This window comes from Centropristis striata, chromosome 10 (genome assembly GCF_030273125.1).
Source record: "Centropristis striata isolate RG_2023a ecotype Rhode Island chromosome 10, C.striata_1.0, whole genome shotgun sequence".
Classification (NCBI taxonomy): Eukaryota; Metazoa; Chordata; class Actinopteri; order Perciformes; family Serranidae; genus Centropristis; species Centropristis striata.
The window spans coordinates 12528898-12543911 of record NC_081526.1 but is presented as its reverse complement, the minus strand read 5'-3'; the positions used below and the strand labels follow the sequence as shown (position 1 = coordinate 12543911).

Below are 15014 nucleotides of genomic sequence, written 5' to 3'. Positions count from 1 at the left end.
CGGACCAGACAAAAAGCTCGATCATTTCCAGGCTATCCTACTCTTTATTTAATGCAAATTACAGTACCAGGGAACTATTCCTCAGAGCACGCAGAGGGAATATTTACAGAGGTGCACATTTAGCATACCTTCACAGAACAAAAGAAAAAAACAAAACAAAAAAAACAAATGAAATAAAAATGTCAGTCACAAACAGAGGCATTCAAGTAGTAGTACTGTTATACAGGATGTTTTTGTAGTATTTTCTATGATGTTTCTTTTCTTTAACCCCAGTAAGCAAATCAGATTAGTGTACATGCCAGTATAAGATATATTATACTGGCATATAAACTTGCTCGTCTTCTTTTTTGGTAACCTTTGTGGTGTTTTTATTGAACTGGAGTTTGGGGTAGGTAGGGTGAGGTGGTCAAACGTTCTGGTGGAGGGTAGCAACACGTTCATGAATGCAAAATTACAGCAAGCAGGAGACAGGAGAGAGGCTACATGACTCGACCCCTTGGGTGCTACTGAATCCCCCCCCACCCTCCAAGTATGCAGACAGGAAGGAGAACAAGCAAGAGGACAGAGAAACAACGAAATATCCAGAGAGAGAGAGAGAGAGAGAGAAGAAGAGAGACAGAATACAGGACTGCCTCTGAGGATGGCTCATCACAACTACATCTTAGTTTGGCTTTGGTAACAGAACCAACACTGTGAGTAATACAGAAACCGTACTGTATTGTATATATACAGTATATGAGGCCTTTTAAACCCCTGCTGCCATCCGCAACACCCCCTCCCCACTTCATGCCCCCGGAGTCCGTGCCAGGACTGTGTTATACATGTTTGTGCGTGCACGTGTGTCCAAGATAAAACATCTATTAAAATAAACACTCATCTACTTGTATTTTCAGTTAAGGAAAAATAATCCTTACAATTAACAATGTCTGTATATTACAATAAGTGTGCAATGAAAAAAGGGGAAGAGGGGGCGAGTGGAGGGGATTTAGTGTGAATGTGTGTTGCGGGATAGCAGGACATTCAACAGCACCGAAGGGAGAGTCACAATCAGGAGGGGGAGGGGGGAGGGGGGTGATGGCGAAGGGGCTGGGTGAAGGGGGAAACAAGGCGAAGGTGTATGAAAGCAAAGGCACTCCAAACTATAGTTACACTATACATGACTAGTTCTTGTTACAATAATACAGCTGTCATCTACTGTACTGTACAGGTAAGATTGAACATATGGCTGGATAAAGCTGATCATCATCATCATCATCTACAATATCCATAAACATCAGTTTTGCCCTGATTGTTTTGTTTTTTTTATCTTTTTTTTTTCATTTCTTTCCCTACCCTTTGTCATCTTTGTTTTTGCTCATAAACAGTACATGGGTCTGCATATATACATACCTTGAACACAACATGGAAAAAAGAACAACAACATAAAAAAACAACATACAAGTCATACAAGTCAGAATTTTGGTGAGGAGCATTTATACTGTATATACAAATTCTGCTTTTTTCTTTTCTTTTTTTCCTTTTTTTCTTTAAATGTAGTGAGTATTCTCTGTAAATAAGACGCTTCGACAGACTGTACCGAGTGGCTCTATGTGCGGCAGGTGGAGGAGAAAGAACGCTAGGCTAACACTTCAGTCAGTGGTCACAACACGAGACAGCCAGGGGTGAGTCGGAGGGGACCACCACAGAGACTTCTCAAGGAGTCGAGGAAAGAAAAGTGTTAAGAAACATCTTGAATTCTTCACAGAGACGGAGAGAAAGAGGAAAAAGCTAGACGAGGGGAAGATGTTTGTCTAGACACTGCACTGTCACAGACACTGTTACAGACAGAGTCGGTACAAAGACGAGAGTAGAGCAATGCCCTAAATCCATCTACAGCCTTAATACGGACAACACAGGAGAACAGAGAGGTGACTGCTGGAATCTAACCACACTCCAGCAAAGAAAAACAAAAACACCACCTTTTCTAAATCTATTGTCTTTAGGCAGCAGCAAATATTGCCACTGCTCTGCCAGATATGAGCTCACCATAAATGATTTCTGAACCATTGTAGTTAATATACATATATCTATATATACTTTTTATACATAAGGAAAAGTAATATATAAACTGTGTATGTATGCATGTTTTGTTTTGTATTGTATTGTATGTATATATTATACAAGCACACAGGACCAGATACATGTCACATCCATCGCACATGGCAATCCAAAAACATCTGCCCAGGAGTACAAAACAAAAAATAAAAACAAGGTCGAGTAAAACAGCTTTTCTGACCATTTAAAAACAACCCCAGGCAAAAAAAAAAAAAAAAAAAAAAAAAACCCTGTCCAAACGCCCGCAAGTGGACTGCTTCTTCCACATACATCAGGATCATCATGCACCCGTGTGTGAGGATGTGTGTTTATGAGTGTGTTTGTGTGTATACCCGTGCGTGAGCCTCATGCCTTGTCTGAGGAAGTGGAGGTGAGAGGTGAGAGGGCGGGGTCACCCCCGGGTGATTCTAACCATACTCAGGGCATGCACTACAGGAGGAACCAAAGGGTGGGGTCGACCAGGGGACACATGGGGTCAGAGGTCAAAGGATGCATCAAAATGGGACAATGTGGGGGAGGACAAAGGGGGAAGGCCAGATAGGGAGAGGACCGAAGGGAACAGCTTAGGACTTTTTCTACAGATTGTCCTTTTACAAACATTAGCAGGCTAGCATTGTGTATACATGTACAGTGTACTTTTATCAATAGTACAGTCGACAACACCTCTGGCCCTGCGCTTTCCTTCCCCGTTGAAAGGGCACGGAGAGACGTCTTTGACGGAGGATGGAGTAGAGTTCAAACAGCTGGATGAAGGGCCAGTCAGGGACAAAAGAGGCAGATTAGGGATGCTTGGTTTGTGGTCGTGGCATGGGGCTGTTGGCTAGCTGTTGAACCCGGACTGCGTCAGCATCGCTCCGCTGCTGTTAGGGAGGAGAGCAGGGCAGAGCAGAGCTGAGCGGAGCTCACCCCCCGGCCGGGGGCAATGGAGAGGCCGTGGGCTGGGGCTGAGACTGGGGTGGGGCGGGCTGTCTGTGGGCTCAGGAGGTGGAGTTGGAGGCCGAGGCAGAGGCGGTGGTGGTGCTGGGACCTCGCTCTGTGCTGCTGCCATCTGTGGACACGAAGAGGAGATGAACAGTCAAACTCACTCAATCACTTTTATAAAGTTTGTGACGATTGGTAGGGAAAGAGTGACACAGCCATCACATAAAGAACATAGACACCTGACTATACATTTGACATTTACAGCACAGTGGCATAAAAGAACCTGTAAGATTTGAGTGCAAAGTGCAAAAGTGCTTTATTGCACCAAGATTTATCATTGGAGTCCAGCAGCTTGATGGAGGCTGGAACAAACGATAGCTTCAAGAGGTTTGATTTGCACTTTGGCACATGGAGAGTTCTTCCTGATGGCAGAGCCTGGTGTGTGTATACCTGGTGTGTGTTTACTATTCATGTGATAGCAAATACAAAAGGACACAGGAGCTTAATTTCAGTCTCATTTACTGTTTAACAAGTAGGGTATTAAACAGGTTAGTGGATTAACAGAAAATGTATTAGCCACTATTATAATAATTGCTTCAGTGAGCAAAGAATTAGCTGGCAACGGTTTCACGTTTAGCTCCAAATGTTGACTTCATCTGGTTACTTTAGCATTTGATACTAACGGACATAAGATCGCTGCGTGTGCGGTCCCTAGGTGGTGAAATTAAAGAGGGAGGGCTTCTCTCTCCCGTTGGGCAGTTTGACGTTGGGGTCATGCAGACACCTGACTATTGACATTTACAGCACAGTGGCTTAAAAAGAACCTGTAAGAATTGAGTGCAAAGTGCAAAAGTGCTTGTGTATTATAACACATTGCTCTATTGCACCAAGATGTGTCATTTGAGTCCAGCAGCTTGATGCAGGCTGGAACAAACGATAGCTTCAAGAGGTTTGATTTGCACTTTGGCACACAGAGAGTTTTCCTGATGGCAGAGCTTTGTATTCAGAGAGGAGGGAATGTTGCATGTCCGCAATGATTCTTGTTGTGTGTTTCATGACTGCCTGCTCGTAAAGGCTCTGTATGGGCTCATATAGTTTCTTCCCTATTACCTTCAAAGCTGTTTTGTGCATGCTGGGAAGCCTGCTTTCTATTAGGTTGCCAAACCCGGCTGTGAATCCGTATCTAATGATGCTCTGAAGGACTGCCTGGTACAACATCAGCACGATCTGGCTGCTCACTCCACACAGCTTCAATTGCTGCAGAGCATTACACTGGTTAACAATGATTTTTCCAGCAAACAATGTTGTCTACGTGGACACCTAAGTATTTGTACAAGGACTCCAAAATGACTGTCTCATTTTTCACGATGGCTCTTTGTCAGTCACTTGCCTTTGGTTAAGGACCATCTCTTGTGCTTGTGTAACATTTTATGGTTAGTGCAACACCACTCGAAGATTTGTATCTCATCGTGGTACACAGAAGGGTCCATGTACTTGTGGAGAGGGCTCAAAATAAACACTTTTCACTTTAAACGTTTTTCAATTTAGCAGCAGAACTCACAACCTGTATGTTTCACAGATAAATGGCGCCCTCAAGCTGTATAAAAAAAAATCTTGTTGCAGGAGACTGGGCACTCTAACCTGTGGTGGCAGAGGTGTTGGTTGGGGTTGAGGCGGCCGCCTGGCTGCGGGCATGGGCGGGGATGAGTATGGAGGCCAAAGAGGGATTACTGGATAACTCTGAAAGACAAAGAACAAGTTAGCAGGTCATATTTAAGGAAATTGTCCAGTTACTCCTGGGTAGTTAGCAGATAATACATGTCAGCCATCAATGGACACTTCTAAGAGGCCATATGTACTAATAAGACAGGAATGTATTCAAGTGTGAAGAGGTAATAATGCTGAATAATGCTAAAAAGTTCAAGATCTAGTTGTGTGCGTATACAATTCATGTGATAGCAAATACAAAGGACACAGGAGCTTATTTTCAGTCTCATTAACTGTTTAACAAGTAGGGTATTAAACAGGTTAGTGGATTAACAGAAAATGAATTAGCCACTATTATAATAATTGCTTCAGTAAGCAAAGAATCAGCTGGCAACAGCTTCATTTTTAGCTCAAAATGGTGACATTTCCTGGTTACAGACATAAAATCGCTGTGTGTGCGGACCTTGGGTGGTGAAATTGAAGAGGGAGGGCTTCTCTCTCCCGTTGGGCAGTTTGACGTTGGGGTCGCGCAGCTCGTCAAAGAAGGAGTGTGCGCAGGCCTCTAGAGGGGTGAGGCGGGCCGTGGGCGTGTACTCCAGCAGGCGAGAGCACAGGGCGATGGCCTCGGGAGGCGTGCGCGGCCGGAACACCTGAACAACAGTTCGACACAAACACGGATGTCAGCAGTGACCACATGAAGTCTGTCCTCAAGTGTTAAAATTTAAATTTTCTTTGAACACAAACACACACACACACACACACGCAAAATGAACCTGTACTACAAAGTGAAAACAATGTCTTCAGTGTGTTTTATGAAACCTGCTGTATTCAGTCAAATTTAAAAGTTTTACTTTTTAGGAGCTTTGATTTCTGCAGCAGTGAACAGCAGCTCTGACTGAAAGCAGTTGCAGAGATCGACCACAGCAGGGCGCCTACGAGGCCAAGAGGAGCACCTGCTGCCGCCGCTGCCTGCTGATTGGATGACTCTGTTATCCAATGCCAGAGTTGGGGGCGGGACTGCTGACAGGAAGCCAGGAAGAGAGCATGTCCCTTTACGGTTTCCCACCTCTTTTATTTTAACCAATTAAAACATGCACCAAGATGGGAGCATGAAGTAAAGTGGAGAACATATGTAGAACATACAGTCATGAAAAAAATTATTAGACCACCCTTTCTTTTCTCTAATTTCTTTTTTATTTGAATGCCTGGTACAACTAAAGGTACATTTGTTTGGACAAATATAATGATAAACAAAAATAGCTCAGAGTTTAATTTAAGAGATGATATCTAGCAATTTTCCATGGTTTTCTTGATAATAACCATAATCATTATCAAGAAAACCATGGAAAATTGCCAGATATCAGCTATTAAATTAAACTCTTATGAGCTATTTTTGTTGTTATCATTATGTTTGTCCAAACAACCTTTAGTTGTACTAGGCATTCAAATAAACAAGAAACTGAGAAAACAATGGTGTAATGTTTTTTCCATGGCTGTATATTCAACATTTTGGTAAAGTATAGTAACTTTGTTTCTAAAAATCTCTGAGTGGCCACCTAGGCCTCCTGCTCCAGCTGTCTGGTGGATGTGATGGAGTTGGATGACTGTGGAACAACATGCAGGAATGTAGGCAACACAAGCATGGAGACATGAGATGCAGTATTGGTGGATCTTAGAGGAATAAAAGGGCTCCTGTACCTGTTGACTCACCTTAGTCCAAGGATGTGCCTTAATCTGGGGGAACTTGAACTCAGTGTAGTTGGGGTTCATCTCGCGGATCTGCTCTCGGGTTGGGGTCCCGAGAACCTGGAGAAAAACAGGACAGACAAGAACAGAAACAAGAACATTATGAGTAACTTGTGAAACCTCAGTTTAGTGTCATATGTAGACTTTTACACCACAGTCAGTACCTTGATAATTTCAACCAACTGATCCACTCCACTGTCACCAGGGAAGATCGGTTGTCCTAGCAGCAGCTCTGCCAACACGCAGCCGGCTGACCACACATCTGAAAAGGTAAAGGCAGGTCTATATGTTTTATCCGTCACAATCCAACATATCATGATTAACATGTAATAAAATACCGTGTGTGTTGGGTGTGACGGCTGGAGTCCGCCTACCTATGCTGGAAGTGTAGTCAGTGGCACCAAAGATGAGCTCAGGGGCTCGATAGTAGCGAGAGCAGATGTAGGACACGTTAGGCTCCCCGCGGACCAGCTGCTTAGCACTGCACACAAAATCAAAGCACATCACCATCACCACGTTCTGCTTCACTTTGGACAAAAGAAGAGAAATGTGAACCTAAAGAAAAGCCTTGAGATTTTGGATTACTACTTAGAAACTCTCATAGTACTCGTACAAGTTCATCCAAGTCTCATGTATTCAGCTGCATGATCAGCACAAACACAATAATTCCCTACCACTACGGTCTCATCTTCGCTTGACATACAGATTTTCCACATTTTAGCTCTGTAGAGGAAGACTTTACAGAATTGGTATCAGTGTTAGGACTGTACTCATTAAAAAGGAGTAGTTAGAAATACACTTTTTCCCTTTCTTGCACCCATCTGTGCACCCGTAGGTGTGTTGGTCTTAAATTGAGGTGTGGTCAGGTGCTTTTCCATCTTGAGGCAACATTGTGCCATTGACCAAAAAAGCTGGTCTAAATTTGAGTGGGAAATTAAACTAACCACTTGTTTTTTTGCCTGACACCCACTCATTCACAAATTGTAAATGGACCTGTGCCATGCACTGTAGACCACGCCTGATAGATCATTTCAATAGGGCCATGTGTCTCGTTTGTTTAATCTGTATAAAGCATATGTAGAAACAACATGTAGTGATGTGATGGTGGGTACCAGACTGGGCACACATTCGAGAAACATAATTCAAAGTGTTAAGTTTAAAGTTTATGTTGTGAGCTTTAGAGGTGCTGGTAGGCCGATTTAGTCTTTAGTCTTTATGCTAAGCTAACTAGCTGAAGCTTCATTTTCTCTGCAAAAAAACAAATAAGCGCATTTACTGAAAACTGTTCCTTTAAATGCCAGAAAAACCTTGTCCACTGATGTCACAACATGACATGGTTACCGAGTCTCACCTGCCAAAGTCGCAGAGCTTGAGCACGGCGGTCTCTGGATCCAGCAGCAGATTCTGGGGCTTGATGTCCCGATGACAGATCCCAAATGAATGGATGTAGGCCAGGCTCCTGAACAGCTGGTACATGTACAACTACGGAAAGAAACACACGGAAGTTACACCCACATATACAGCAAGCTTTAATTTTCATAACAGGGTTAAAGTCTGGAAACAACCACTCAAGAATCAATTACAGCCGGGTCAAGTACACAACATTTATCATTGAATGTCTATACAACAGAGTCTCACATGCCTCTTCAAACTCCTGAACCTTTAGAACCACTCCTTATACAGATAAAATGAAACATGTTCTCAGAAGGGCACCTTTCTTTAGCCCCTCCCATTCGATCAGAAACTGATTTTTTGTGTTTTTCTCATCCCACATTTCCTGTAATGATGAATATTTATATTGGCGCACGTCGGTAAAAAGGTAACTGTGAGTGCTTCCTCCGCTCTGTGGGAATAATTACCTGTAGGTGTTTTTTCAATTATTTCACTGTGAAAGGAACACCAGAGAGTGTGCAATGTGCAGCGACTTTTTTGGCTTTGCAAATCATTCTCACATTTGCCTCACATGTCTGTCACAGCCAGAAAAATACTGAAAAAAGTGACAACGGATCTGTGCGCAGGGCAAGTTTTACACAGAGTGGAATCATAATCATAAGACAGGGAGAGATGAAGCGCTGCGAAAAGACTTGTTACCCCTTTACTTCTTACAGATTTTGTTTTACAATGTTTTGACACTGTGCCATTTTTATGTGCCTCATTGATCTGCACATATTTTGTTTTACAGTGAAGCAAGAATTGGTAACTGGTAACAGCACATTTACAGTGCATTATGAGGGAATTAATAGCGTATTATAATCCATTTATAAGGCTTCATGTAAATAGTCATAAAACATTATAAGAAGTTTATAGATGTGACTTATTAGGATTTATACGGTTATGTGCCTTAAGTCTAGTTATTAACTAGAGGTTGACTGATGAGGCTTAGAATTCATTATGACTACCTTCACTTACCACAACTATCAAATGTAATAAAGACTCATAGAAGAATATACAGTATGACAAGTTAAGTACATACAGATGCAACTATGATAATGCATGTTTTATTCTAATGTTTCAAAGTGTAATGCATTTTCATGGATAAAAATGGAATGGAAATGGATTTAAATAACCTATACTGGATCACAGGTGATAACAGTGCAGAGAATTACAAGTTAACATTTTCAGTTCACTGTTTAAACCCTATAATGAAACTTGAAAGGTTTCACTCCTGAAGCAGACAAATTTAACTTGTAAATCTCTGCATGGTTTATATTAACAGCTCAGGTCAGTGAGTATAAATAGTCATAATGTATTATAAGCCCCATCAGTCAGCCACTTGTTTACAACTGGTCAAGAAGATCCATAAGACACTTGAACTTATAGATCATTTTAAGTCACATCTGACTGATAAGGTGCATCAGAAAGCATTATGCATGTTTATGATTGTGTTTGTAAAGCATTATAAACGCATTATAATTCATGATGAATACCCTCATATTTCACTATGGTCACTCCGATTTAAATTGTTTTAGTAAAAAAATCAAAGATAATTTTATATTTTTTATTGCTAATATATGAAAGGGAAAAGTTGTTTTTTATTAAGCAAATTTAAAGATTTTATGAAGTCTTAGTGGAACCTCAGTATATTATAGGGCATAGGACAGATTTTAATTTAGAAAACAAACATGTGTGACACATTTATGAATTCTCCTTAACAGAATAAATGAAACTTCCATAGAAACTGAGTGGGAGTTTGATACAATATTGTCTTTCCAAGGTTTTGTTAATAAAGGGAAGCTCCTAGTGTCATGAGGGTTACCGACACACACACACAAGCACACACACTCTTTTATATATATACCTTGACATAAACCATGGGCAGGGTCTGCTTGGCTCTGCTGTAATGTCTGGCCACTCTGTAGACCGTCTCAGGAACGTAATCCAGAACCAAATTCAGATACACTTCATCTTTCTGTTGGAGAAAAAGCAAAAGACATGCATACAGAAGATTAAAAAAAAATCACATACATGACCTAAAAATGTGCACATCCATGATCCCGCCCGCTGCTTATTAGGTCAATTTATTTAGAAGAACATCTTCCTCCCACCACTTCCTCTTCCCTCTCTGTGTCTGCAGTTATGATACGTCTGAAACAAGCTGTTTGTGAGCTGATGTAACTGATGTGTCTTCGCAGTCTAACTGGGCATCCATTGTATAGGCCTCATCCCCCGGAGGGCAGGAAACACACAACTGTGCGTCACAACGGCCTGTACTGCAACAGTGGCCGCAGACAATGATATCATTTCCTCATTTCCTGGTCGGAGGAGGCCTGTGTCGGAGGGCGCGGTTGAGCACGTTCTACTCTTGAGCAGACTGACCCTAAAAGGATGCTATATCTGAGGCTTCTCCGCCCAATTATTCTGATACTTCCTTTGATTCTGACCACAGTTAGCCACCACTGAGTCATCGGGAGTTTCCTGTGAGTCCATTGTTTGAGACCTATAAGTCAAGTCACAAAGGAACTCACTCACAGACGTATTAATGCCTTCACATCTAGCCTGCCTGTCCCTTATGATTTGTTAGAAGGAATAGCTGAGCCTTCAGATGACACATATGTCCCAATAAACTCTCTGAACCCCACAACCCACTGCAAGGTTTGAAAGATTTTGTGAGAGTTTTGTCAGAGTTTGTGATATTTGAATCACCAAAATTGATCACAACCGGAAATGATAAAAACTGACTTTTTCCCCAGATTTCCACATATTTGACGATTCTTGAACGAATCAATTGTGACTACCAAAATCTTTGTTTAAAACAGTGATTTCATATTTAATTTTTAATACAAATTTCACTTAATATTTTTTAAATGTAACCAAAAATAAACCATTCGTACCAACTAGAAAATTAAATTCTGTGCCCATTTGCACAACTGGGAATGAATAAATTACTTATGAATTTGATGCATTCTGTTTTTATTTGAGTTTTACACAGCATCCAAACTATTTTAGAATCATGGTTGTAGAAAAACACGGTATCCAATGAAGATTGAACTAACCCTCATACTTTTAAATTTAGCAGTAGTAAACACTGCATTTGGTGGGGACTATTTTCTGCAGTGGATTAATACGCATTTGCACACACCCTTTCCTATCACCACACTATAACCAGGAGTGTTCATTTGTTTTGAGTCATACTGGCGCATAATGTGTGATAGCACTGAAGAGTGGGGAACACCCAGCACCTCGTGTGACGATTTTCACTGACCATTCAACATACACCTGAGCCTGTGCCTTGGGGTAATAAGACAGAGCTTCCAACTTGAATTAATTAAGTAATCCTCTCCCTCTTTTGTGGTTGTGGGACTGTGTGTCTGTATCCGTCCCCCATCTGTGTGCAGCGTTACCAGTGTGTCCTGGATGCAGCTCAGGCTGTGCACAGAGCGGGCTCCCTGCAGGTCTGCAGAGCCTGATGTGAGCTGGGCCTGTAAAGAGCTCCCAGACAGACTGTGTGGTACACTTCTGTCAGCTCAATGCCCTGCTTTGTACTGACTGCTCTATCCTGCTCACACTCAGACAATTAGACACATATATGGTGACTGAATGAAATACAGAGCCGAGGACTGGGAGACAAGCTAACGCAAACAGACGGAGATATCAGTGACAATGAGCAGCTTTTCCCCAACAGCTCTCAGACATGGAGAGCTTACACACTCATCTGTCCCTGTATCTCACTCCCCCTTCACTCTGCACGTCTCTGTCTTCTAGCCGTGTGTGTGTGTGCGCGCTCACTAGCAAAACTCTCATTGATAACATTTGTGACGACTACAGAGCCCGCTCCGCCTCCTGCTAGCGCCATCAAAGCTATATTTAGCCTAGCAACAGCGATGACTCACTTCCTGCCTCACTACAAAGCCACTTCCTTGGCTTGTTCCCAGATGGTTAGCCAGCCGGGGATCCGATTGGCTGCTTGTTCACTCCCGGCTAAATAATTCAGCCTCTAATTTGCTGAGAAAAACTGCTTGCACCTGAACGACTGTTTGAGCCATCTACCGACAACAGTCACCATGCTACGTTGTGTTAGAGGAGGGGATTGATGGACCATATTAATATACAGCATGCACATCAGTTTCAAGTGTAGCATTTATTAGCATGTGGGTTTGTGCTTCCCAGTCTTGTACCTCGAGTATGATTGCTACACATGACACATTGCATTAGTCATCTTTTGATATAATGCATTATTCCATATAATTAAACAGAATGATGCTATAGTCACTGTTGTATGAATGTGTGAAATATAGTGACACAGACCAAAGTAGAGGGATATACAGTAGGTAAATTAGCCTTATTCTGGCACACATAATGAAGACAGTTGCAACTCCAGACTATAAATATGCGATGTGGCCATAGCCCGATATATGTGAGGCGCCGTCATTGCCATAAACTCTCAGTTTGCACTCAGCTGACTACACACCAGAGCTGGCTCCTTACCCAGAAGGTGTTCAGTGTTCAACCGTTTTCTGAGAATAAACGTTTGTATCTGCTCTGTGTGCATTGTGTATGTACCCAGTCATCTTCAAGTGACCATCATGTGAAGTGCTACAAGCAGACTACACATGGAATCCTCAGTATTTTACCCGAAGTCCCAGAACCAACCCGTACAACTATCTTGAATTGGCACGATGCAGTGTGTGGTAAATTGAGTAAATATGTGGTTTATACCGTTTTTTAGGAGTAATATTCAGGCAGTCTTCAAGCACTTTAAAAGGTACTGATAGCAAAAACTTCCAGAATCTCAAAGCCTTTATTATCACATCTAATTCTACAGCAGTCAATGTATATTGCCACCTAAATAGACTTTGATTGTATGTTTTGATCATGATTATTAAACAGTGGACTTATATAGCTGTTAGATCATTTAGCTTAAGAGGAGACAGAGAACAAATATGATGACAGGATTGTTTCATTTCAAATATTAAAAGATTGTTGGTTTACAGGAGGATTTTTTTGAGACAGAGCCCCAAATTACCACACAGTAATTGCCACACAGTGAACCCAGTGAACCCTGAAGGTTTGGGGCCCTGGAGCAGAGCCTGGTTGTTTATCCAGCCTAAATATGAGTGGAACAAATATGAAAATACAAAGATGTGCCAGTTCTGCTCAAAGGCTGACTAAAACCTCTCCACAGAGTGCCCAAAAAACATAAATTTACACCCACCTATTTTCACCTACTGTAATTTGATTTGTATAGAATTCCGCAACAGTTTGACAAAATCCCAGCATTTATATTTATATTTGCTTATATTGTGTTTTATATTGTTGCACCTTCCTAAATAAATGTGTATGTCATCAGATTACTACACCACTCATTCACAATAATACACAGGAAACCTTATTGTTTTCTGTCTCCCTGTGGTTTTACTAATGTGGTGACTAATTCCTGCAACACCCCATAGAAACTTGAGGACAGGTTGGGGTTAAAAACTATTTTATACCTCTTTATTACTTATTAGTATCTTGCCCCTGTCTCCTGCCTTATAGGGACCACAATGGAAATAAGCCTTAGGGCTTTATTGTGTCATCCCTGACAATTTTTTATCTATTTATATTACGTATGACACAGGTTGCTGTTTCATATTTTTTATATCAAGAATGGTCAAATAAAATCAATCAATTAATCAATCAGTTATCTAACACAATGCAATAAACATTAATTTGTCTTCATGCTGTTACAACTGAAGCCTATAGCTTCATATCGTGCTTGCAAGGATTTGATGCAAGTCTGTATGTCAGAGAATTTATTAGTTACTGATGAAAGAGTGTGTTTTTCTGTGTGTACACGGATGTGATTTGGAAAAGCAAGGGGAACTGTGTGTCAGCTGGACGTCTTACATGCACTATCTTTGAGTGCATATTTTAAAGAGGTAAAAGTCAAACTGCTATTTGTCTACCTGCCTACGCTGTTTGAACCTGTGGCCTTCTGTTTGAACAGCATTATACAAGTGGTTAAAGGGTAAAAGCGAAAAGAACACAGTGTATGTGCCGAGCACGCCACATGCCAGCAGTTACATAAGCCTACCTGTGCACATGCTACAGGCAGCTAGCGTGGCAGCAGTCCTAGCCTGGCTCACAGCTGCACCCAGCATGAACCCTCCCATTAGGACACCAACAGCACCTGCACACACCTGACCTGACCTTTCCATAGCTCTACCTTCACATGTCTGTCATCTATCTACCGACTGGTGTGCAACTCTTCATCCATCCATCCACTAACCTTCCTATCCAGGTGACATTACCTTTTGCTTCCTTCACTAGCCCTCCCTCCTCTCTTTTCTAAGTCGAGGCTCTATAGGTGGTAAATCCCCATACCAACAACACCATGCCAGTCTCCATAATTAGCCTAGAGTGATACAGTGAGGGGGGAAGAGAAGGAGGGAGAAGAAATGGATACATGAAAGAGGGACACACACGAGAGGGGGGTTTCAAAAGGTGTAAAAGGGAAAGCACTAAAAAGATAAAAACACAAGCTGATTATAAAAATAACAAAAACTCTGCGATTGCGAAAGTCAAGCTGGGAAGATGTTGGGTCACTTCTTTGACATGTCAGTGTGTCAGTATACTAAGAATTAGCTGCGATTCCCAGAGGTCAGTGAGCACATGGCATGAGGTGAGGGGTGGGGAACTGGGAGGATCTTACAGCACAGAGGGGAGGGATCAGGAGAGGCTATAATTATCCGACACCCTCTGGTCTGGCAATGAGATGCTCCCTACCCACCCTCATCATCACCTCTATAATCCCCCCCAGCTTTCCTTGGCCTCGGTAGGTGTGCAACATGGAGGCATTCCTTACTGGACAGTCATGGGTATCGTCCCAACAGCATGTCTGCCAGGTTCATGTCTATATTTGACGCTCAGTCTCGCTGAATGACATAGTCCGGACATGTTGTCTCCAGGGGACTTCCAGTGGTGGACAGGGACAGGCAGAGAGAGGGACTTCCCTTTCACAATGTAGGGTAATGAATTTATTATGGCCAAACAGGCCAGGAGGAAAACATATGACGGGAGACAGAGCAGCTGACAGACAGACGGCCCTATTTAAACAAACAATCTAT

At 42.1% G+C, this 15014-nt stretch overlaps 1 protein-coding gene across 3 annotated transcripts in view; it reads right to left on the bottom strand.

Annotated features, from left to right (window-relative positions):
* Positions 1 to 17: 17 nt before the first annotated feature.
* Positions 18 to 15014, bottom strand: part of gsk3ba (glycogen synthase kinase 3 beta, genome duplicate a) — a 35779-nt gene continuing 20782 nt past the window's right edge. For 2 of the 3 annotated variants that reach the window (XM_059342711.1, XM_059342710.1), the window contains exons 4-11: positions 9767 to 9877; positions 7820 to 7950; positions 6843 to 6949; positions 6633 to 6730; positions 6421 to 6528; positions 5186 to 5372; positions 4657 to 4755; positions 18 to 3142 (exon numbers count right to left, since the gene is read on the bottom strand). In XM_059342711.1, coding sequence (XP_059198694.1) covers positions 3072 to 3142; positions 4657 to 4755; positions 5186 to 5372; positions 6421 to 6528; positions 6633 to 6730; positions 6843 to 6949; positions 7820 to 7950; positions 9767 to 9877 — 912 coding nt within the window. In that variant the 3' untranslated portion in view covers positions 18 to 3071. The remainder of the gene's footprint in view (positions 3143 to 4656; positions 4756 to 5185; positions 5373 to 6420; positions 6529 to 6632; positions 6731 to 6842; positions 6950 to 7819; positions 7951 to 9766; positions 9878 to 15014) is intronic. The other variant, XM_059342712.1, reaches the window with a different exon arrangement.